The 18,465-nt window shown below is 48.1% G+C and overlaps 1 protein-coding gene across 4 annotated transcripts in view; it reads left to right on the top strand.

Annotated features, from left to right (window-relative positions):
- Window positions 1-161: 161 nt before the first annotated feature.
- Window positions 162-18,465, top strand: part of RHCE (Rh blood group CcEe antigens) — a 33,728-nt gene continuing 15,424 nt past the window's right edge. For 2 of the 4 annotated variants that reach the window (XM_036914771.2, XM_036914772.2), the window contains exons 1-6: window positions 162-348; window positions 8,775-8,967; window positions 12,547-12,697; window positions 14,840-14,987; window positions 15,744-15,910; window positions 17,421-17,558. In XM_036914771.2, coding sequence (XP_036770666.2) covers window positions 168-348; window positions 8,775-8,967; window positions 12,547-12,697; window positions 14,840-14,987; window positions 15,744-15,910; window positions 17,421-17,558 — 978 coding nt within the window. In that variant the 5' untranslated portion in view covers window positions 162-167. Of the gene's footprint in view, window positions 349-8,774; window positions 8,968-12,334; window positions 12,456-12,546; window positions 12,698-14,839; window positions 14,988-15,743; window positions 15,911-17,420; window positions 17,559-18,465 lie in introns of those variants that run through there. The other 2 variants (XM_057499858.1, XM_057499859.1) reach the window with 2 other exon arrangements.

Here is an 18,465-nt window from a genome sequence, read left to right as displayed (position 1 = left end):
ATGTTGGAATAAATGCATTCTTCCCCATCCCTGTTGGTCCCTCTGCTCCTGTGTTAACTCAATAGACAGGCCAACAGAGCCAGCCTTGCAGCCTGAGATAAGGCCTTTGGCGGGTGTCTCTGCTATCACTCCTCCGAGTGGGTGTGGGAGCAGAGGGGTGGTGCCTGATGCTGGCGGAAGGGCCCCACGGAGACAGACACAGGATGGTCTCTAAGTACCCAAGATCTGTGCGGGGCTGCCTGCCCCTCTGGACCTTAACGCTGGAGGTGGCTCTCATCCTCATCTTCTTCTTTTTCACCTCCTATGACACTTCCTTAAAGAAAGAGAAGATCATTGGGGCCTATCGAGGTGAGTGTCTAGAGGTGAGGTGGTCACAGAGGCAAATAGCAGGGGCAGGGGCCTGGAAGGTCTGTGGTCCTCCAGGGGCCTAGATGTTCCTTTCCACAAAGTCTCCGAGGAAAGGGGTTCCTTCATCTTCTCCATAAGTTTGTGCAAAGACCTAGTTAACAATGGAGGCTTTCCTTTTGGACTAGCATGGGCATCACCTCTTCCAAGAAGTCTTCCTTTATTTACCAGGGCAGAGTGAGGGGCCTTCTGTACCACCCTCCCCTTGGAAGCTTTAGTCTGTTCTCTTTCTCCATGCCTAGCTTCTTCTCACTCACGGGCTGGGAAGTCTGTATTCTGTGTGCAAAGCCAGAGTCATAAGGTATGGCTAAAGAGGAGTGTAGGATGGTTGTTATTTCATATGCAGCTAAAAATATTCACGGACTGTGATGAGAACAACTGTAAACAAGACAGATGTCCATAGTGGTGTGGCTTTTGCTTTTTTAAAAAACTGAGATGTGTTTCAAGCATCTCAGTGGGCCAATATGCTGTTTATGGTAATGGATAGGCCTCCTTGCATATTGTCCCTGAGCCAATTCTGAAACTTGAGTCTGGTTGAATGCTGGCCTGCTCCTAAGGGATGCTAACTGACTAGGTAACTGGGCGCAAAGGGAAGGCACCCCTGGGCTCTTAGCAGGGGACCGTGGGACAAAGAGATGATGCAGAGAGGGGAGCCTCTGCACCAATCAATGGACTGGCTAGAGAGGGGCCCTGAGCACAGACAAGCAACAGCTGACACAATTTTAATTCATCTCAATTTACTTTAACTCTTTTGATCCCAATACAATGTAATTCAATGCATTCATTCCTTCATTTATTGATCCAGCGCTGTAATACATCCAGTGTGGAATCCAGACACATGCTAATTAGAGCTGATATTTATTGAACACTTACTATGTGCCAGGTACCATTCTAAAACTCTGCACTGAACCTTCACAACATCCCCATCACGTAAGTACTATAATGATCTCCATTTTTCATACAAGGAAATAAGGCACAGGGACATGGAGTAATTTTCCCGGTGTTGCTCAGCTAAGCAATAGCACCACAGATTTAAATTTAGGCAGCCTCGTTTTAGTTTCCATGCACTTGACCATTATGCTTCACCATCTCGTTTTATAGGGAGGTTGAGTCACTTGTCATATAGCCAGTGGGTGCAGGAACCAGCATTCCAACTCTGTACATTGGCTCCAGGGTCTGTGTTCTTCACCCCATATTGTGCTGCTAGCATAGATATAAAGTGTCCTTGGACATTCATTTTACGTGGGAGCACAAAGGAAGGTCTACGACCCAGGCAGGGGGGCTGGTGGTGTCATGGCAGGCTTCTGTGGGCTGGTGAATGCCCAGCCCGGTCTTGGAGGCTCAGTTGGAGTTAACCGTGTGGAAATGGAGGGTTGTCTAGAGAGGACAGCAGGAGCCATTGTGTGTGCACTCCCTGGAGCGGACCAGACAAGGGCTTATCACGGTTGGTGGAGCAGAAAGAGAGAAGCAGGGCATGGAGAACCCACAGGGTTGAGAAAGGAGTTTGGTATTCATTCTGTTGACCTAGTAGGAAGCAGGAGTGTGATGAGTTTGGTTTTGAGTTAGGGAGAAAGCCATTCCAGGGCTGGGGTAGGGGATGGGGGAAGGAGACATGACTTGAGGTGGGAGACCAGTGTGGAGGCTGCAGTGTGGGACAGACCAGGGGCCTTCCAGCTTTTCTGATCATGCACACCGTTTTTCAAGCATGCATCACATTTACATGTTATACTCAATACTCTGCATTAGTATATTTTGTGCATTATACTACGATGCATACACACAAATTGGAAAATGTGAAAGATATCAAAATGAAATACATAGTATTTTCAAATTACTGATCACAGTGGTTCTAGTCCATCTCAGGGTAAGGTCCCTTGTTAATGTTGCTGACAGTGGATGTAAGATTCAAGTGGATGTTGGGGTCGGCTTCATAATTTCACATTCTCTTGGTTGATGTCTTGCCAGATCTGATGAGGTTGACTTTTATTTTTTAACCTTGAATGTGACTGATGAAGAACTTGCACAAGGAGAAGTCTGCCCTTTTTTTGTATGCTTGGCTGCTACTGTTGTTCTGTCTTCAATCTATGTTTTTTGGACTAAGTAATTAGTCCATCTCATGAAGGTTAGTTGAGTTAAAACTAGGTAACTTAATCTGTCAATTCATTTATGCTAATCCAGTCCATGTAAACTGCAATGTTATTCAAACCAGCCAATTCTAAAAAGACATTTTTGAGACGATCAGAAAATCTGAATGTAGCATGAGTATTATATGATACACAGGAATTATTGTTAGTTTTGCTAAGTGTGATAATAGCCTGGTGGGTTTTCTAAGGGTCCTACCTATTAGAGAGGTATATTAAAATGGAGCAATGTCTGGTGTTTGCTTTATGCCAGAAAAAAAGAAAAACGTGGAGAAGGATAGTAAAAATAAGGTTGGCCCCATGTTATGATCATCAAAGCTGGGCCTGGGTACCCCACATTCACAATGCTACTCTCTGCTTTTGTATATGCTTAAAATTTTCCATAATAAAGAACGACATTTTTTTAAAAACCTGACATTAGTTGCAACATGATGACTATGGAGAAACACATGTCAATCCCTTCCCTTCAGAATGGGGAGACAGGGGATGGACTAATTACTTAGTCCAAAAAATATAGATTGAAGACAGAGGAACATGGCCCAGTGTTCCCTCAGGACCCCTTCCAAACTCAAAGCATTTGACATTCTAAGCAAGCGAGAGGGGGTTCCTGGGTTAATCTGAAGGTTAAATACTTTCAGAGTGGTAAACTTCACCAAGTCCCTTTGAAGGTGGAGTAGCCTAGATCAATGGTTCTCAAAGTGCGGCCCCCAAACCAGAACCTCGGCACCCCCATGGCATTTGTTAGAAATGCAGGTTCCCAGGCCCAGGTCCTACTCATCAGCCATCTGTTTTACCAAGCCCGCTAAGTGACGCTTGGGCCCTTGAAAGTTTGGGAACTACTGGAGCTAGACTGATTCAAATCTTGCTTCTGCCTCGTCTTAGCTGTGAGAACCAGGGCAAATGGTTCAGTCTCTCTCTGCCTCTGTTTCAACTTTTGTCACATCCTGGTAGTACTTTTTCATGATATTATTGAAAGGCTTGAAAGAATTCACACTTATATAGACTCGTAAATGTACTAGCTTTTATTATTAATGTTTAATTTCTTATTTTTTAATAAAAATAAAGCTAGAAGTGCTAAGATCTTCCAGCAGCCGCTATGACTGTCTAGAGCATCCTCTGAAGTACGCATTCCCTATTCTAATGACCACTGGTCTGGATGACCTGTGGGGAGGCCAAATGGGTAGGGGCAGTAGGCGAGAGGCAGGGTCAGATTCAAGAGATATTTAGGAGGTAAAATCATCTGTACTTGGTGAAAGCAAGGGATGAGTCAAGGATGGCTTGAGGTACATGATTTGGCATATGGAGGGGCCAGTTTCTGAGATGAGAGGCACAGGGGGAGGGACAGGTTGTAGGGTGAATGAACAGTGATGTATTACTTCTGGGCTTGGAGCTGAGGTGATCTGTGAGATGCTTAGGGGGAAGCAGAGTGTATCAGTTATCTGTTGCTGCATAATAAACCATCCCCAAACTCAGTGTTTCAAACAGCAAACATTTAACTTGCTCATGATCATGATTCTGGGGTTTAGCTATTTGGGCGGGGCTCAACCCAGCAGTTCTTGGTTTCACTTAGGGTCTCTCACGCATCTGCAGCCTGGAGGTTTGACTGGGGGGGTGACCTCAAATGGCCTCCACACATTTGGCAGTTGGGGCTGGCTGGCATCTAGCCCATGTGCTTCCAGCAGACAAGCCCAGACTTCTTCACATGGCAGCAAAAGAGTTTCTGCAGAGACGGCAGGCCCCAGTGAATGGGTGCTTTTCGAGCCTCAGCTTGTATGTTTACTAATGTCCCGTTGGCCAAAGAAAATCATAAGGCCCAACTCAGGTAGGAGGGTCTATGCTGGAAGGCATGATTCACTAGGGACCGTTACTGTCACCATCTATCACACAGAACCTGCTCTAGGGCTGCCAAACTGGGGAGCCATCTTGGGCCCTGCACTACGGATATCTCCCAGGTCTCCCTTGTGCTCCTCAGAAGCAGGGAGGAGAGCTGCTAGAAGACAAGAAGGGCTTTCTCAGTGGCAGGGGAGCACCCCTCAACCCTTAGCCTTGGCTGCCCCTTAGATTGGGAAGTGTCTGTTTCTGTTCATGCTGCTGCAGGGGTGAGGTTGGGGTGGGTGTAGAGGTTGTCGGGAGGGGAAGGTAGCGTGGGTACCAGGTGTGGAGGCCAAGCGCAGAGCCTGATGGACCGAGCCGGGCCTGGCTTCAGGGCAGTTGGTGCATAAGTGTCTACAGGCCAGAGGGAGGGGCACAGGTGGATGGGGCACACAGCTAGGATCACAGGGGCAGCCAGGCAGCAGTGGGGGAAACAGTCTTGTCCAAGTCACACAACTAATAAGTGGGGGGCATGGTATAATAGTTACCAACATTCATTGTGCACCCAGTGCTAGGCTAAGTGATTTGCGTAAACCAGTGAACTCGGCACTCACAGCAATCCTCTGAGCAGGTACTATTTTTTCATACTCATTTTACAGATTAGGGAGCTGGGGCACAGAGGTAGAGCCAGGCTCTGAACCCTGACAGCCCAGCTCAGAGGCACACTCTTCACCCTTACACTATCTATCTGTATTAAGAAGCAGACTGGCATGGTAGTTAAATCCAGATAATCCGGATGCAGATCTCCCACTACTGTTTGCTAGCTGTGTGACCTGGGTGAGCTACCTCACCTCTCTGTGCCTTCCTTTCCCCATCTGTAAAATGTGGAGAGCAAGTGCTGCAGGAGGTGTGGTAGGTTAAGGCTCTAAGGCACCTGGCACAGCGCCTGACACACGGAGGGCACTCTGTACTTGCCCGCTGTTACGATGGTAGGTAATTATTGCCTCAGCCCATGCTGCTGGACTTCCAGGTTAGACTTTCTTTCTGCAAGTCATGGGGCTTCCATAAATTTTCCTGCAGGCTGTCTTAGACTGTAAAATTCCCCTCTGGGGCCCAGTCATTAGAGACCTGGTAGCACATCCCGCCCTTATCACCTCTGAACACCTTCAAGCCCCGCTAGCTTATCAGCCCAGCAGCTGATGCGGGGTGCAGCACAGGCTCTGGGGGGTGAGGCTGACACCACAGGGGATGCCCTGAGCGGGAACTCAGCCCCAAAGTGGGGGCCCAGGTAGTGAGGCATAGGGGGCCTCAAGCTCTGGGAGGCTGGGAGAGGAGGCAGGAAGGGGTGAGGAGTAATAGAGAGAGACCTGAAATCAAATGTTTGGGGTGAACAGGCTCTATCAACAGCTCCCAGAAACTGCCACCCTAATTTCATCCTGCTGGCTGACACACAGCTCCTCTCTCAGGTACGGTATGGGGCTTTGGGGAGGAAGGCCCTGACCCGTGTACCTGGCAGCAGGGCCAGTGGCTGTGCCTGATAAAGCCCCCACCCAAGATCTTCCGACTTTAATCTTTAAAGCCCCACCTCTGCCCTAATCCTGGTGACCCTCCTGACCCGCCCACTGATCCCCTCCTTGGAATATGCCTTAGAGAGTATCAAATCCAAGGCCCATGTGTTACAGGGAGGGAAATTGGGACTCAAAGAGGGCAAGAGACTTGCCTAATGTCCCTTAGTGAGGTGAGGGCAAACAAGAGCAAAAGGTAGTCTAGCCTGGTGGAAGGGCACCGTACCTGGAGTTCAGAGCTTGGCTCTGCTGCTGGCGTGTTATGTGTGGCCTTGAGGAGGGCACAGGCTCTCTATGGTCTGCTCTGAGACCGCAGGAGGTAAATGGAAGGGTCTCCCTGCTCACGGAATCCTTGATAAGCCTGGACCCTCTACATGTAGTGTTGCTGCTGAATGGCAGATGTGTTTTGTTTAACAGTGATATTTAATAGAAGATTGAATATGAACAGCTAGAGTGGGGTGTGCATTCTCTAGTTGGCCACAGTTCTCACCATGCCCAAATATGCAGTGCACCCTTCATACATGTAGCTTTCTTTCTGTCTCGCTCCTGAAGGAGTTTGAGCAATCCCAAGAGCAACTCCCTATACAAAATGTGCCCTGCCCACGCCAACCCACCCCCATTCCTAAGAGGATGCAAGCAGGAGACTAAATCATTGTCTGCACCTCCCTCTCCCCCATATCAGATGAGAAGGTGGAGGATGTTGAATTACTACATACTTCTCACCATTACCCAAGTCCCCAAATCCCACAGAGACCCTCAGGGGTCTCCTACATCCCGCTGCTATCAGACTGATCTGGGAACATCAACATCCACCCAAGGCCTGTCTATGGGCAAGATGCAGGATATGTGTATTTTTTCAGTGAAAGTGAATTTAAATGTAACTCGAAGGGCTTGCTGAGATTTAGGAGAGTTCTAGAACTGAGCTTCCTCACTGTTATGAGAGTCAGGGCTGGGGCCCAGTGGAGACCAGGTGAGTTCTCATTGCTGTAATGAGGGTGACGGTGGTGGTGTGGTGGAGAGCTATCGTTTACTGCGTGTGTTGCATGTGCCAGGCGCTGCGCCAAGCCCTTGAACAAAACATTTCTTCCCTCAGACCTCCTGGCTGGCACCCTCTGAGGTGGGTGTGATTGCTCTTATGCGGCTGGTGAGGAAACTAAGCAACAAGGCCACATAACTATGAGGTTGAAATGGAGGAATTGCCATTTTGTAGAGGTCAAAAATGCTCAAGCGTTGGCAATTTTCATACTGTTTAATGTAATAGGGAATCAGAGAGCTGAAATCAAACACAATTTGAAATCCATGCTTTTTTCATTTTTTTAAAAATTGTTGACTGTCTACATGCTGGTGGTAGAAAATTAAAACATGGAGAAGAAAAGTAAAATTCTCCCAAACCCAGAGATAATATCCAAATTAGTAATAAATTCCTCCAAGAGTTCTCTCCAGGCATTTACACACATGTGAAAATAGCTGGTGTTTGTTGATAAAAGAATCTTTATTATTATTATTATTATTTTTTTTTTTTAGATAATTATTTTTTATTGAAGGGTAGTTGACGCACAGTATTACATTACATTAGTTTCAAGTGTACAACACAGTGATAAAACATTTATATACATAATTCTAGGTTCCAGCTATCACCCTACCAAGCTGTTACAATATCTTGACTATAAGAATCTTTATTATTCTGAGTGATTATGTGCATTAGACCATTGGATGCTGGCATCCTGATTAAGGAAGGATGATTATTTTTCCTATTTAACAGATGAGAAAACTAAGAGGGCAGGTGACACGGTAGCCAAGGCACCAGCTTTGGGGTAAACTGCCCAGGTCTCAATCCTGGCCCTACCAGCTAGGGCAAGTTACTCACCTCCTCAGTGCCTCACTTTTCCCATCTGCAAAATGGTGACTCTAACAGGACCCACCATGCAGGGTGGTTATCAGAACCGAATGGGAGAACCTGTGTAAAATGATTAAAACAGTGCTGGCACATGGTAGACACATAATACATGCAGGCTGTCGCTCAGATTCAGAGATATTAAATAACTAGATCAAGCCACACAGCTGGCAAATGCCAGTGCCAGATTTGAACCCAAGCTTGTCTAGTTCCAGAGCCCATGGTGCGAAACATTTTTAAAACCTAGAATTAAATCAAAGTGTTCAGCGTTTTCCTTTTTCTTCCCTTCCATTAGCTGAGTCTCTGTAGTCACCAGCCCCTGCACAGGGTCTGAGGCTGGTAAAGGTGAGGGCCACCCAGCTGGCCCTGGTGCTTATCTCTGGCCCACCAGGTCCCTTGCAGCAGGTGGCAAAGGAAGAGAGCTGTTTTCTGCAAGCATGATTTGGCTCTTGCCAACAGAACCCTTGAACCTGTGTCTGCCCACCCTCTTTTCTGCATGACCTGGGCCACGTCACTGGTTTCTGTGGCCTGATTTTCTCATTCATGTGATCAGGAGGTTGAACCTGATCCTCAAGAGCAGCAGTAATTACCTTTACTGAGTGCCAGCTATGTGCCAAGCACAGGTCCTGGTGCTCCACACTTGTTCATACCATTATGTTTAGTAATACCAATAATTACTACATTTACTGAACACTCACTGTGTGTCAGGACTGCCTTCCTGCTCAGCCAACGTGAGCTCATCTAGTCCTTACCTCAACCCTGCATGGTGTATGTATGTGTTATCCCCCTTATTCAGATGGGAAAACTGAGGCTCAAAATAGAGAAGTACCTTGACCCAGCACTCTTAAATGGTCATTAATGTATGTCCCTTTCAGTTGCCATGTGTAAAACTCTAATTTCATCCAACCTTCCATCCTGTCTGCTTCTCTTCCTCCTTCTCAACATCCCCCTGAGCAGTCTTCCAGGACATTACAGTCATGGTGGCCCTGGGCTTGGGCTTCCTCGCCTCGTCCTTGCGGAGACTTGGCTGGAGTGGCGTGGCCTTCAACCTCTTCCTGCTGGCGCTTGGGGTGCAGTGGGCAGTCCTGCTAGATGGCTTCCTGAAACCGTCCTTCCTCAGGCACCATGAGGTTGTCATCAATCTGTCCAGGTAACCAGATGGCTCCTGGATTGCTTTGGGGTCCTTGAGGGCATGAGGCCTGAGAGGGCAGTTCCTGAAGAGCTGGAATGTCCCTCTGTCTTTCTAGCACCGAAGCTGTGCAGTATTTAGGACATGCTTGTACTAACAAAGTGCTCATTTTTTTAAAATTCAAATTTAACCGGGCCTCCTATATTTTATCTGACAACCGTAGGCCCCATCTACAGCTCTCCCAAGCCCTTTCTTTATTATTGAGTATGGTTTTGTAAAGTTACATAATCAAGGTGAGTTCAAAGAAAAATTGAGATTTTGACAAAAAGAAACAGAAATGTCACACTCAGAGAGACAGTCTCCTGGAGAGAAAGAAGTACTCTTAGTCCTCAAATGGACTGGCAGACAATGTCTTTACTTTATCTTTGATCCACTTAAGATGCATTTCTATGAAATTCTGAGAACTAGTAAAATTAACCCATGTTGCTAAAAGCCAGAATAATGGTTATCTAGGGAAGGCTCTGGTTATTGATGAGGAAGGGGTACAAAGTAACCTTATGGGGTACAGTAAATGTTCTCTATGCTCTCCTGGGTGATGGTCCCCCCCCACACACACATATGCATGTATACACATATATAGACATCCATCGGGCTGTACACTTTTAAAAAAAGAGGCATTATCACTTGATAGGAGGAAATAGGTAAAATCTACCTTAAAGATTGTTTTTTAATTTCGTCCAACTCTGAATCTCTGTTCTGCCCAGGTGATGGTAAATCCCACCTTGGGCATCTTGGGAAGCTGTCACTTCTCAAGACCCTTCCATCCTCCTCCTGAGACCTTGCTAAGCTTCTGGGCACGACTAGAATATCTCTCCATGAGCCAGCACAGTGCCAGGCACTTCACAAACATATTGTTTAACCCTCCCAGTAGGGTCTAACCTGGTAGACAGGTAAGGAAACAGGTTAAAAGAGCATAAGGCACTTGCCTATGGTCACACAGCAAATTGGTGGAAATGACTTCAGCTTTTAACTATCTGTAACCCTTTCCTCACACTCCAGAGCAGTCATGACCTGAAACACAGTTTTACCAGCTTCCTACTGGCCCTGAAAAAAACTCTCCACATTTTTCCTTCTAAACAGTTTTAGAGCTTATCGCGATGGGGATCTAATAACCCCAGTAGCCCCCAGGAAAGGAACAAAAGGCACTTTGGCGCAACTCTGACAGTGGTGTCCCTGGTCTGGCATTTCTGCTGCCTTGCTTAAGGTCACAAAAGCCCTCAGCCTCCTGCACCTTAGCCTCCAGGCAGCTCTGGGCTGCTGCCTTTGGACATCTTGCCTGTAGGAACCAGTTTATTCTTGACTCAATCCAGGAAGACAAGAAGAGGTGATTTGCGGTCTGAGTGAATTTCCCTGCCAGGCCTCTGACCCCTGGGATCTGCCCAGCTGTGATCCCTGCTGGGCCTGGCTTCACAGATTTGAACAATGAGCTCTTTCCTGACCTTCCCAGGAACTTGGCTAGTCTGGTGGGCGGTGCCCAGGCCTGCCTCCAGGGCAGGAGGAGTTCACCCTCTCCGTGGCCTCCCCTGCATTGTGCAGTTGCTGGAACTGGTTCTTGGCCCTGAACTGGTTCTGCCTTGAGTCACTGATGACCAGGCCCTGCGTGGCAGGGCCTGTCTTATCCAGCTTTGTCCTCCTTTGTTTTCATCACATAGTAAGACTTAGTAAATGGTTATTGGAACAAAAACAAAAATAAAAGGAACCTTAAGAGGTGTGGTATTTTTAATGCTGTATTTTTCAAAGGTCTAAGAGGGCCACTCCCCCTGGAAAACAATAGCAATAACCAACCTCCTGATTGTGCCTGACATGTATGAACTCTCTTTGCCTTCACAACAGCTCAGAGGCCTGCATCCACGTTATAGATGAGGACACTAAGGCACAGCATGGTTAAGTAATCTGCCCAAGGTCACACAGCCAGGAAGCAGCTGAGCCAGGACTGCAACCTAGGCAGCTTTCTCTGGAGACTGCACCCCTGATCACCGTACTCACAGCCCCAACATCTCCCTAGCACCAACTGGCCTGGGCTCTGAAGTCCCACCATGGACCCACAGCCTCTGGAACTAGGCTTTTACCAAGTAAATGAGCACTCACCCAAAAGGTCCAACACTGGGCCAGCCTCGGTGAGACACTGAAGAATCTCTTACCCCAAATAACCCCTGGTCCCTGTGAGACTCATTGTGCAGGCCCTGCGCCCTGCTCTGACCTTCCCTCTGAAGTCCTTGGGCCTTAAGCAGGACACTACATTGTCAGCAAACACTGGGGAGGTTGTTTCCAGACTTCACAGTGCAGGCTTTGGATCCAGGCCAGCTGGGTTTGGACCTCACATTTATCATTAACTAGCTGTGTGGCCATTGCCAAAAAAGTCACCTCTTCTAGTCCCAATATCTCTTCTTTAAGATGGAGGTGCTAAATGGTACCTCAGCACCGCTTACGGAGGGGTACTTGGAGGATTAAAATTTAAATGAGGTGATGTGGTTGCAGGACTATTATCCCTAATGCTCAATAACTTATTATTATTATTATCATCTTGTGGTGGTGGTGGTCATTGTAACATAATCATCAACTCCCAGGGAGGAGAGGGTCTCAGAGCCACGTGCCCAGAGGAGGATGGGTTAGTTTAGTCACCCTGGATTGTTCTTAGTGCCGCCTCCCCCAGGAAGCCCTCCCTGAGACGTCCAGTCCACACTGCTCTCTTCCTCGGTGAACCCTGTTAGCCTTGTGATTTCATGGATAGTTTTAACTGACAGGCTGTTGATGTCAGCCCTGCCTCCCCAAAGGAATGGATCTTAAGTACCTTGAAAAAAAATTGTTTTCTCCTGAATCCCCACACTGAGCTTGTTCATTTGCCAAGGAAGGGAAGGAATCAGTGCTAGTAGTGCCGGCCTCTACTCCCGAGTTAGTTCTTTGTGCCAGTCATGGTGCTAGATACACACGCATGAATATTCCTTCCTATCCTCACCACGCTACCATGAGATAAGTGTTATTGTCATTCTTATTTTACAGATGGAGTAACAGGCTTACTGAGATTAAATAGCTGCTCAAGTGGAAAAGCTAGGACTGGAAGCCAGGCTTATCCTACTTCCAAACTCGGTGTCTTCCCACTACCGCGGCGAGGGAGAGCTGAGGATGGTGGGTGGCAGAATGGCGGGCCAGCCGGCCAGCAGGCAGGCGAGGAGCGCCCTCTATTGAGCATCTGTGAGTGACGATGGCACAAGAAAAGCCTTGGGCCAAACCCAGTTATCAGGTCCCATAAAAGGGCCCTGAGGGGACATCATCGGCCTCCGTAACTCACTGTGACCTTCCTGTGAGAACCGCCGTGTCCGCAGAACGGAGGAGTGTGCGCAGATGGAGATGGAGATCTCAGATTGGGCAGCAGCAGGCCCCGTGTGGCTACAAATTTTGTCTTCTTGTTCCACTGTTTCCCAAGTTTCTTCAACAGCCCCGGGCAGAGAGTAAGGCCTCATCAAGTGTTTTCTGAATGTGTGAATGAATGAATGGGAGGCTCCTTCTCTGCCACCCCTCTTTGTCTCTGTCCCACCCCAGTATTCAGCTGGCCACCATGAGCGCTATGTCCGTGCTGATCTCAGCGGGAGCCGTCCTGGGGAAGGCCAACCTGGCACAGCTGGTGGCGATGACACTGATAGAGGTGACAGCCTTTGGCATCCTGAGGATGGCCAACAGCAAGTTCCTCAATGTGAGTTGCTGTGCTGTGAAGAGGGGACCTTAGCAAAGAGGGGGGCAGGTGCAGAGGGAGGATACCGCCTCCATTTGGTGGGGCTTCTGAGATTAAAAAATAATTTGGACAGGTCCAAGTGGGGTTCCAGAAGTGTGATTTTTACTACATGTTAAACATAGCAATCTAGTGCCTTTAACTTCCAATATATGATACTAGGACTAAGCTATTCACACGGTAATTATGGAATGTATAAAAAGAGAATTAGTTCCCAGGGCCCCACCAGCAGTGGTCTAGCAAACTGAATGGCCAGCGTCTTCTTTCAAACCAGTCAGCATGTGTCATTAACTGTACATGTGATCTCATTAGGGAAGACTGTCAGAAGTCCAAGGCTGAGGCCAGCTGCGAACGGCTCCCCCAGCTTCTCTGCCGCAGCCCTGACACTGAGATCAGGCGCGATCACAGAGATAAGAACTGATCACAGATGAGAAAGCTGATGTCCAGAGAGGGGAAGCAATTGCCCAGTCATGCAGTGAGGTAGCGAGAAAGCCTGGTGAGAACCTACAACCCAGCTTGGTTTAGGAGAAAGAACACTAGACTTGGACTCAAAGATTGGGGGTTGGATCTGGCTTCTGGGGTCAGAAAAGAACAAAGAGGGCAAGGGTGGGGGTGGAGTAGGTGGAGACCAGAGAGAAAGGTACTGCAGTAATCTGGGTTTGGTAAACTGAGTGTTAAACTTGTGGGAAGGCTGGATTCTGGCTGCATTTCGAAGGCAAAATTGACAGGACTTGATGATGAGAGGCACGTGGAATGGGAGAAATAAAGAAGGCTCAAAAATGACCCCAAGGTTTTCATTTGGAGCAACTAGGTAGATGAGAATGCCAGTCACTGAGATGGAGAGCAGTAGGGGGTGTGTAGATCTGGGAAGGAAAATCCAGAGTTTGGTTTTGAATGTGGTAGCCTAAGGATTAAGGTGTGGGCTAGAGATGTGTGTTAGGCATCCCAGTGAAAACAGTGAATGGAAATGTACATGTCTGGAGCTTCGAAGAAATACCCTTGTTTATCACGATTGTTGTAGAAGCCTGCACGAATTCAAAGTCATCTCCTCTCCTCCCTGCAGCTTCTATGAGTTAGTATCCAAAACCAAGGATCCCCAAGTGCAGTTCCTGGATTCCTGGGGGACCTCAGAGAGATGAAACGTGCAAGGCTTCTTTCCAGCTCTTACAAGGGAATTCTGCAGACTTTCCTTTTTACACATGGTCAAGGGCTCCTTACATTCACTTGTTCATTTCACAAATATTTATTCTGTGCTTATTATGTTCCAGGCACTCTTCTAGGCAGTGGGAAGATACAACTGTTGTGGAACTTCCATTCCAGAAGGAAAGTCTGCTAATAAACAATAAAAATAGGCAAAAGATAATAGCATGTTAGAAAGTGACAAGTACTAAGGAGAAAAAATTAGATGAATAAAGGAGAAATGAAGAGTTGGGGAGATGGGGGGTAAAATGTTGGAGAGGGTGCCCAGGGAAGGCCTCTTATAGTAAATAATTTTTAGGTAAGGACATGAAGGTAGGAAGTATGCAAGCTGTGTGGGTGTCCAGCACAGTGGCAGATCAAAGGCAGGGCAGGGGGAGTGATCCGCCTCTCCCAGGAGGAGTGTTTTATCACTGACACTGTTTAGAATTGTGGCACATGGTGCTAATAAGAGGCAGACAGACTTGCAGTTGGTTTTATTATTGTTTTAAATTATCTAAAGACAATGAACCCCCTTATTGCCTGCACCCACTCTCTCCACCCTGCATTCCAGGCAGCGGAACAGCCAGTGCACAGTGGGGCTGATGTGGGAACGTGCCTGTGGGTTTGAGGAAGAGTGAGGACAGTGCATTTCCATGTGGCTTTTTGCCCCTCCTAAGTGGATCTCAGCTAAAAGGACTTAAGAGCTACTCAGAAGGCCAACCAGCAACCTCCCTGTGATAAATACCTGGCCCCTCACTGGGCTGCTCTGAAAGGGGAACCTCTGGGCTGGGTAAACTCTGAATACCAGTCTCATGACACTCAGTCTCACCGCCCACGTGAAGCTCAGAACTTTTTCCAAGGAACACGAGGCTTTGCCCGTGGGCAGGGGATGCTGGCACTCACTGCTGCCACTGGGTTTTGTTGCAGATGGACAGCCACACAAGCATGATGCACATCCACGTGTTTGCAGCCTATTTTGGGCTGACGGTGTCCTGGTGTCTCTCAAAGTCTTTGCCTAAGGGAGCAAAGGAGAAAGATCAGACAACAGTGAACTCCAGTTTGTTTGCTATGCTGGGTAAGGACAAGGTGGGCTGGGTGTTTCGTACATGGGGTGAGTGAGAAGCTCTGAAGTAGCTCTGTGCAAAATCTCTCCTATACCAACCTGCCTGGGGTGCCTGAAACCCCTCCAGAGTGACCCATTTCCTCAAGTAGTGTTTGATGAATTCACACCTTGAATTAAGCATTCTTGTCTAGGGAAACTCTCTTCATTAATATCCAAAGGAGAGGAGAGACTCATCACATTTGAGTTTAAGATAAGGTTATCCAATCCTTTATCTTCAACTCAAAGGAAGGAATTGGACAAGAGAAGAAATAGGGCCCAAGACTGGAGAAAGGAATCCTGGGTGGGAATCCAGGAGTGGGAAGATAAGAGGAATGCTGTTGTACTTGGGAAAGCTGCAGTGGAAATGATGAACCCAGGCTGCTGGGAGAGGCTTGGTGGAAATCAGGCAGGTAGGTGAGCTGGAAAGCAGGTGACTGAATATCAAGCCATGGGGCCAAAGGAAAGCAACGCATTAAGCTGTAAAAATAAGCATTTGGCCATGATAGGTCAGGGTCAGGGAGTCTTAGTTTCCTTGCTTATAAAATATGTCAGCTGGGCCCTACCAAGCTGAGAATTCAGAGAGGAGACATGAAGTGTCCAAAGTCACACAGCTGGCAAGTGAGAAAGCTGAGACTTGCCATCTCCAGAATCCTCCTGTCTGAAGCCCCGGGGGGCTCAGACTTTGGAACAGGAGTGCAGGTTCTGGTCAACGATCTTCTCTGTCTCCAGGGACCCTCTTCTTGTGGATGTTCTGGCCAAATTTCAACTCTGCTCTGGTGGAGATCTCAAGCGAAAGGAAGAATGCCATATTCAATACCTACTACGCTCTTGCGGTGAGCGCGGTGACGGCGATCTCGGTGTCAGCTTTGGCAAACCACCGTGGGAAGATCGACATGGTAAGGAGGGGGCAGCACTTGGGGCTTCTAGGCTGGACACACACACTCACACCTCCCCCGCACCAGCCACATGGGTTAAGAAAGAGCATGCCGGGTCATGGGGCCTTGTCTTGCAGCGTCATGGAGCATCCGCAAGACGGCTGGCTTGCCAAACACTGGACCATAGGAAACGGTCAAATGATCAAAGGCTCTCTGGGGCGGGGGCTGGGGAAGAAATTAAATCTATCAGCATTGACATCAAACAAACCCAGGTTTGAACCCCATTTCTGCCAATTACTAAAGCCAGCCATTTTGATGAAGTCAACAGAGAAAGACTAGAATAGAATTAGCCTCTCCCCTTCCCCCAAGAAATTTCAAGAATGGAAGGATTGGAATCAGAAGTAAAGAAATATGTTCCCCTTGTCATGTGACAAGAAGTCATGTGACCTTGGTCAAGCCACTAAAACTTTTGGAGCAGCAACTGCTTCATATGTAAAGTGGGGGTTCAGAGGCAATGCACACGAACTGCTTCATGGGGAATGTGCTGGGCAAAACGTAGCTGTTATTATCAACGTAGCTGGGAGACTGTGTGTGAGTTTGAGGGCAGAGATGGGTAGGAGAGTTCTGTGCTCTGCTAACGACAAATCAAGTTCCCATGATCATCAGGGCATGAGGTCAGCCAGCCAGAGGTGGTGGGAATACGTCTAGACGCCGGCCCGGAGTGGAGGGAATGTGGCCAGGGATGACAGGTTGACAGCACTAGGGGGGAGTCGGTGTCCCCACAGGTGAGCTCCATGGTGACAGGGTATCTAGGTTACAGACCAGGTGGGGACACCCAGGGAGGCAGCAGTGGGCATCAGGAAGCCCACAAGCTGGTCTCAGCACCCAGAGCTCCAAGGTTAGAGTTGAGGGGGACAGAGGAAAGTAGCATAAGAGCAGGGCCCTGGTTCTAGAGGAATGAAGGATATAGCAGAGATGTGCCTCCAGGAACAAGGGCCAGCTAATTGGAATGGGGCCCAGCAATACAGGGCAGCCTAGGCATCAGGTAGCCAATAATAATAATGAAAATAGTAAACACAAAAATAATGGCTTATGTTTATTGGGCATTTACTCATGTTCTATGCCCAGCACTGGGATGAGAGTTTTACATTGACAACTCATCTAATTCTTACAATAACCATATTAAGGAGGTACAATCAAAACCCCACTCTTCGGGCAGAAAAAGCTGAAGCACTGAGTGGTTATATGCCCAAGGACACATCACTAAAAAGTGTGAGGGCGGCTAGGATGCTGAGGACATGAACTTCCAAGCTAAATGCCTCCCATTTGGGGTGACTGCTGCCTGATCCTGAGAAGCAGGCTGAGAAAAGACCATTGAGGAAGGTCACAGAGTCTCCACAGAGGGAAGGGGGATGGTTTCAGGACCAGCCAAGCCGGGAGGACATTGCAGTGTTGCTTGCTACCAGCTTACCGAGTAACTCTAGGCAAGTGATGCCCTCCCTTGGTTCACCCACACACTATTTCTTTGCAGACTCATATCCACAATGCGGTGCTGGCAGGAGGTGTGGTTGTGAGCGCCTCTGGTCACCTGATCTCTTCTCCTTGGCTCGCCATGGTGCTGGGCCTTATGGCTGGGCTCATCTCCATCGGGGGAGCCAAGTGCCTGCCGGTAAGTTGCTGGGCAACAAACACCTGCAGCTTTGGCTTAGACGGGCAGGCCCCTGGGACCATGGCAGGCCACTGTGTGGTGCCGTATTAGCTTCAAAGCCACTCAGGCTGGATGGTGCATTTGTTAGGATCTGGGGAGCAAGTAGAAGAACCTGTTCAAGCTTGCTCAGGCATAAGGGGGGATCTGTACAAGGCTGCTGGGGCGTCACAGAGCCCGCGGACAGGGACGTGGCTGGGAGCCCAAGGACAGCTAGCACCAGGGACAGTAGTGTTGTGGGAGCCCAAGAGGTACCTGCTCTTCTCTCTTTGCTTTTCCCGAATATCTGCTTTATTCTCATCTGTAGACCTCCTTCCTCTTCTCCAAATCCTACCTCCACTCCACATGGTAGAATGTAGTCTCTCTCTTCAAGGAAGAGAAACTCTTGGCCCCAGTTCCAAGTTTTCTGGAGACGGGCCCGTTGGTTTAGCGTGGACAACGTGCTTATCTCTGCTGGGAGTGGAGGTTGGGGCACTCCGTACATACATGGCTTTTGCCCATGAATTTGTGAATGAGGGGTGGGAAGGGCAGCAGCCAGAAGAGGGTCTAGGTCAGGTCCACTTCTGATTGTTTAGCTCTTCTAAGTGGGTGGATTTTTCTTTCTTCAATATTCAACAGACACTGATAATTCCAGAACACCCCATTATAGCCAATTTGTTATAACATACTTCTAAGAGAAAGATTCAGGTACAACAAACCTTCATGAGATTGAAGGCATGGTGGAGGAAGAAGGAGCAGACTTTTGGGTGGTTCAAGGAGCTGAATTTGGATGAACAGTAGCTATTCAAGAGGCAGTTTTAACTCAGAATAAGGGAGGACTTACCAATGGTTCGATCTGACCAAAGAGTGGGCGGTTTGCTTTTCACCTTGG

This window comes from Manis pentadactyla, chromosome 4, assembly GCF_030020395.1.
Source record: "Manis pentadactyla isolate mManPen7 chromosome 4, mManPen7.hap1, whole genome shotgun sequence".
Taxonomy (NCBI): Eukaryota; Metazoa; Chordata; class Mammalia; order Pholidota; family Manidae; genus Manis; species Manis pentadactyla.
This window is presented reverse-complemented; position numbering and strand designations above follow the sequence as displayed.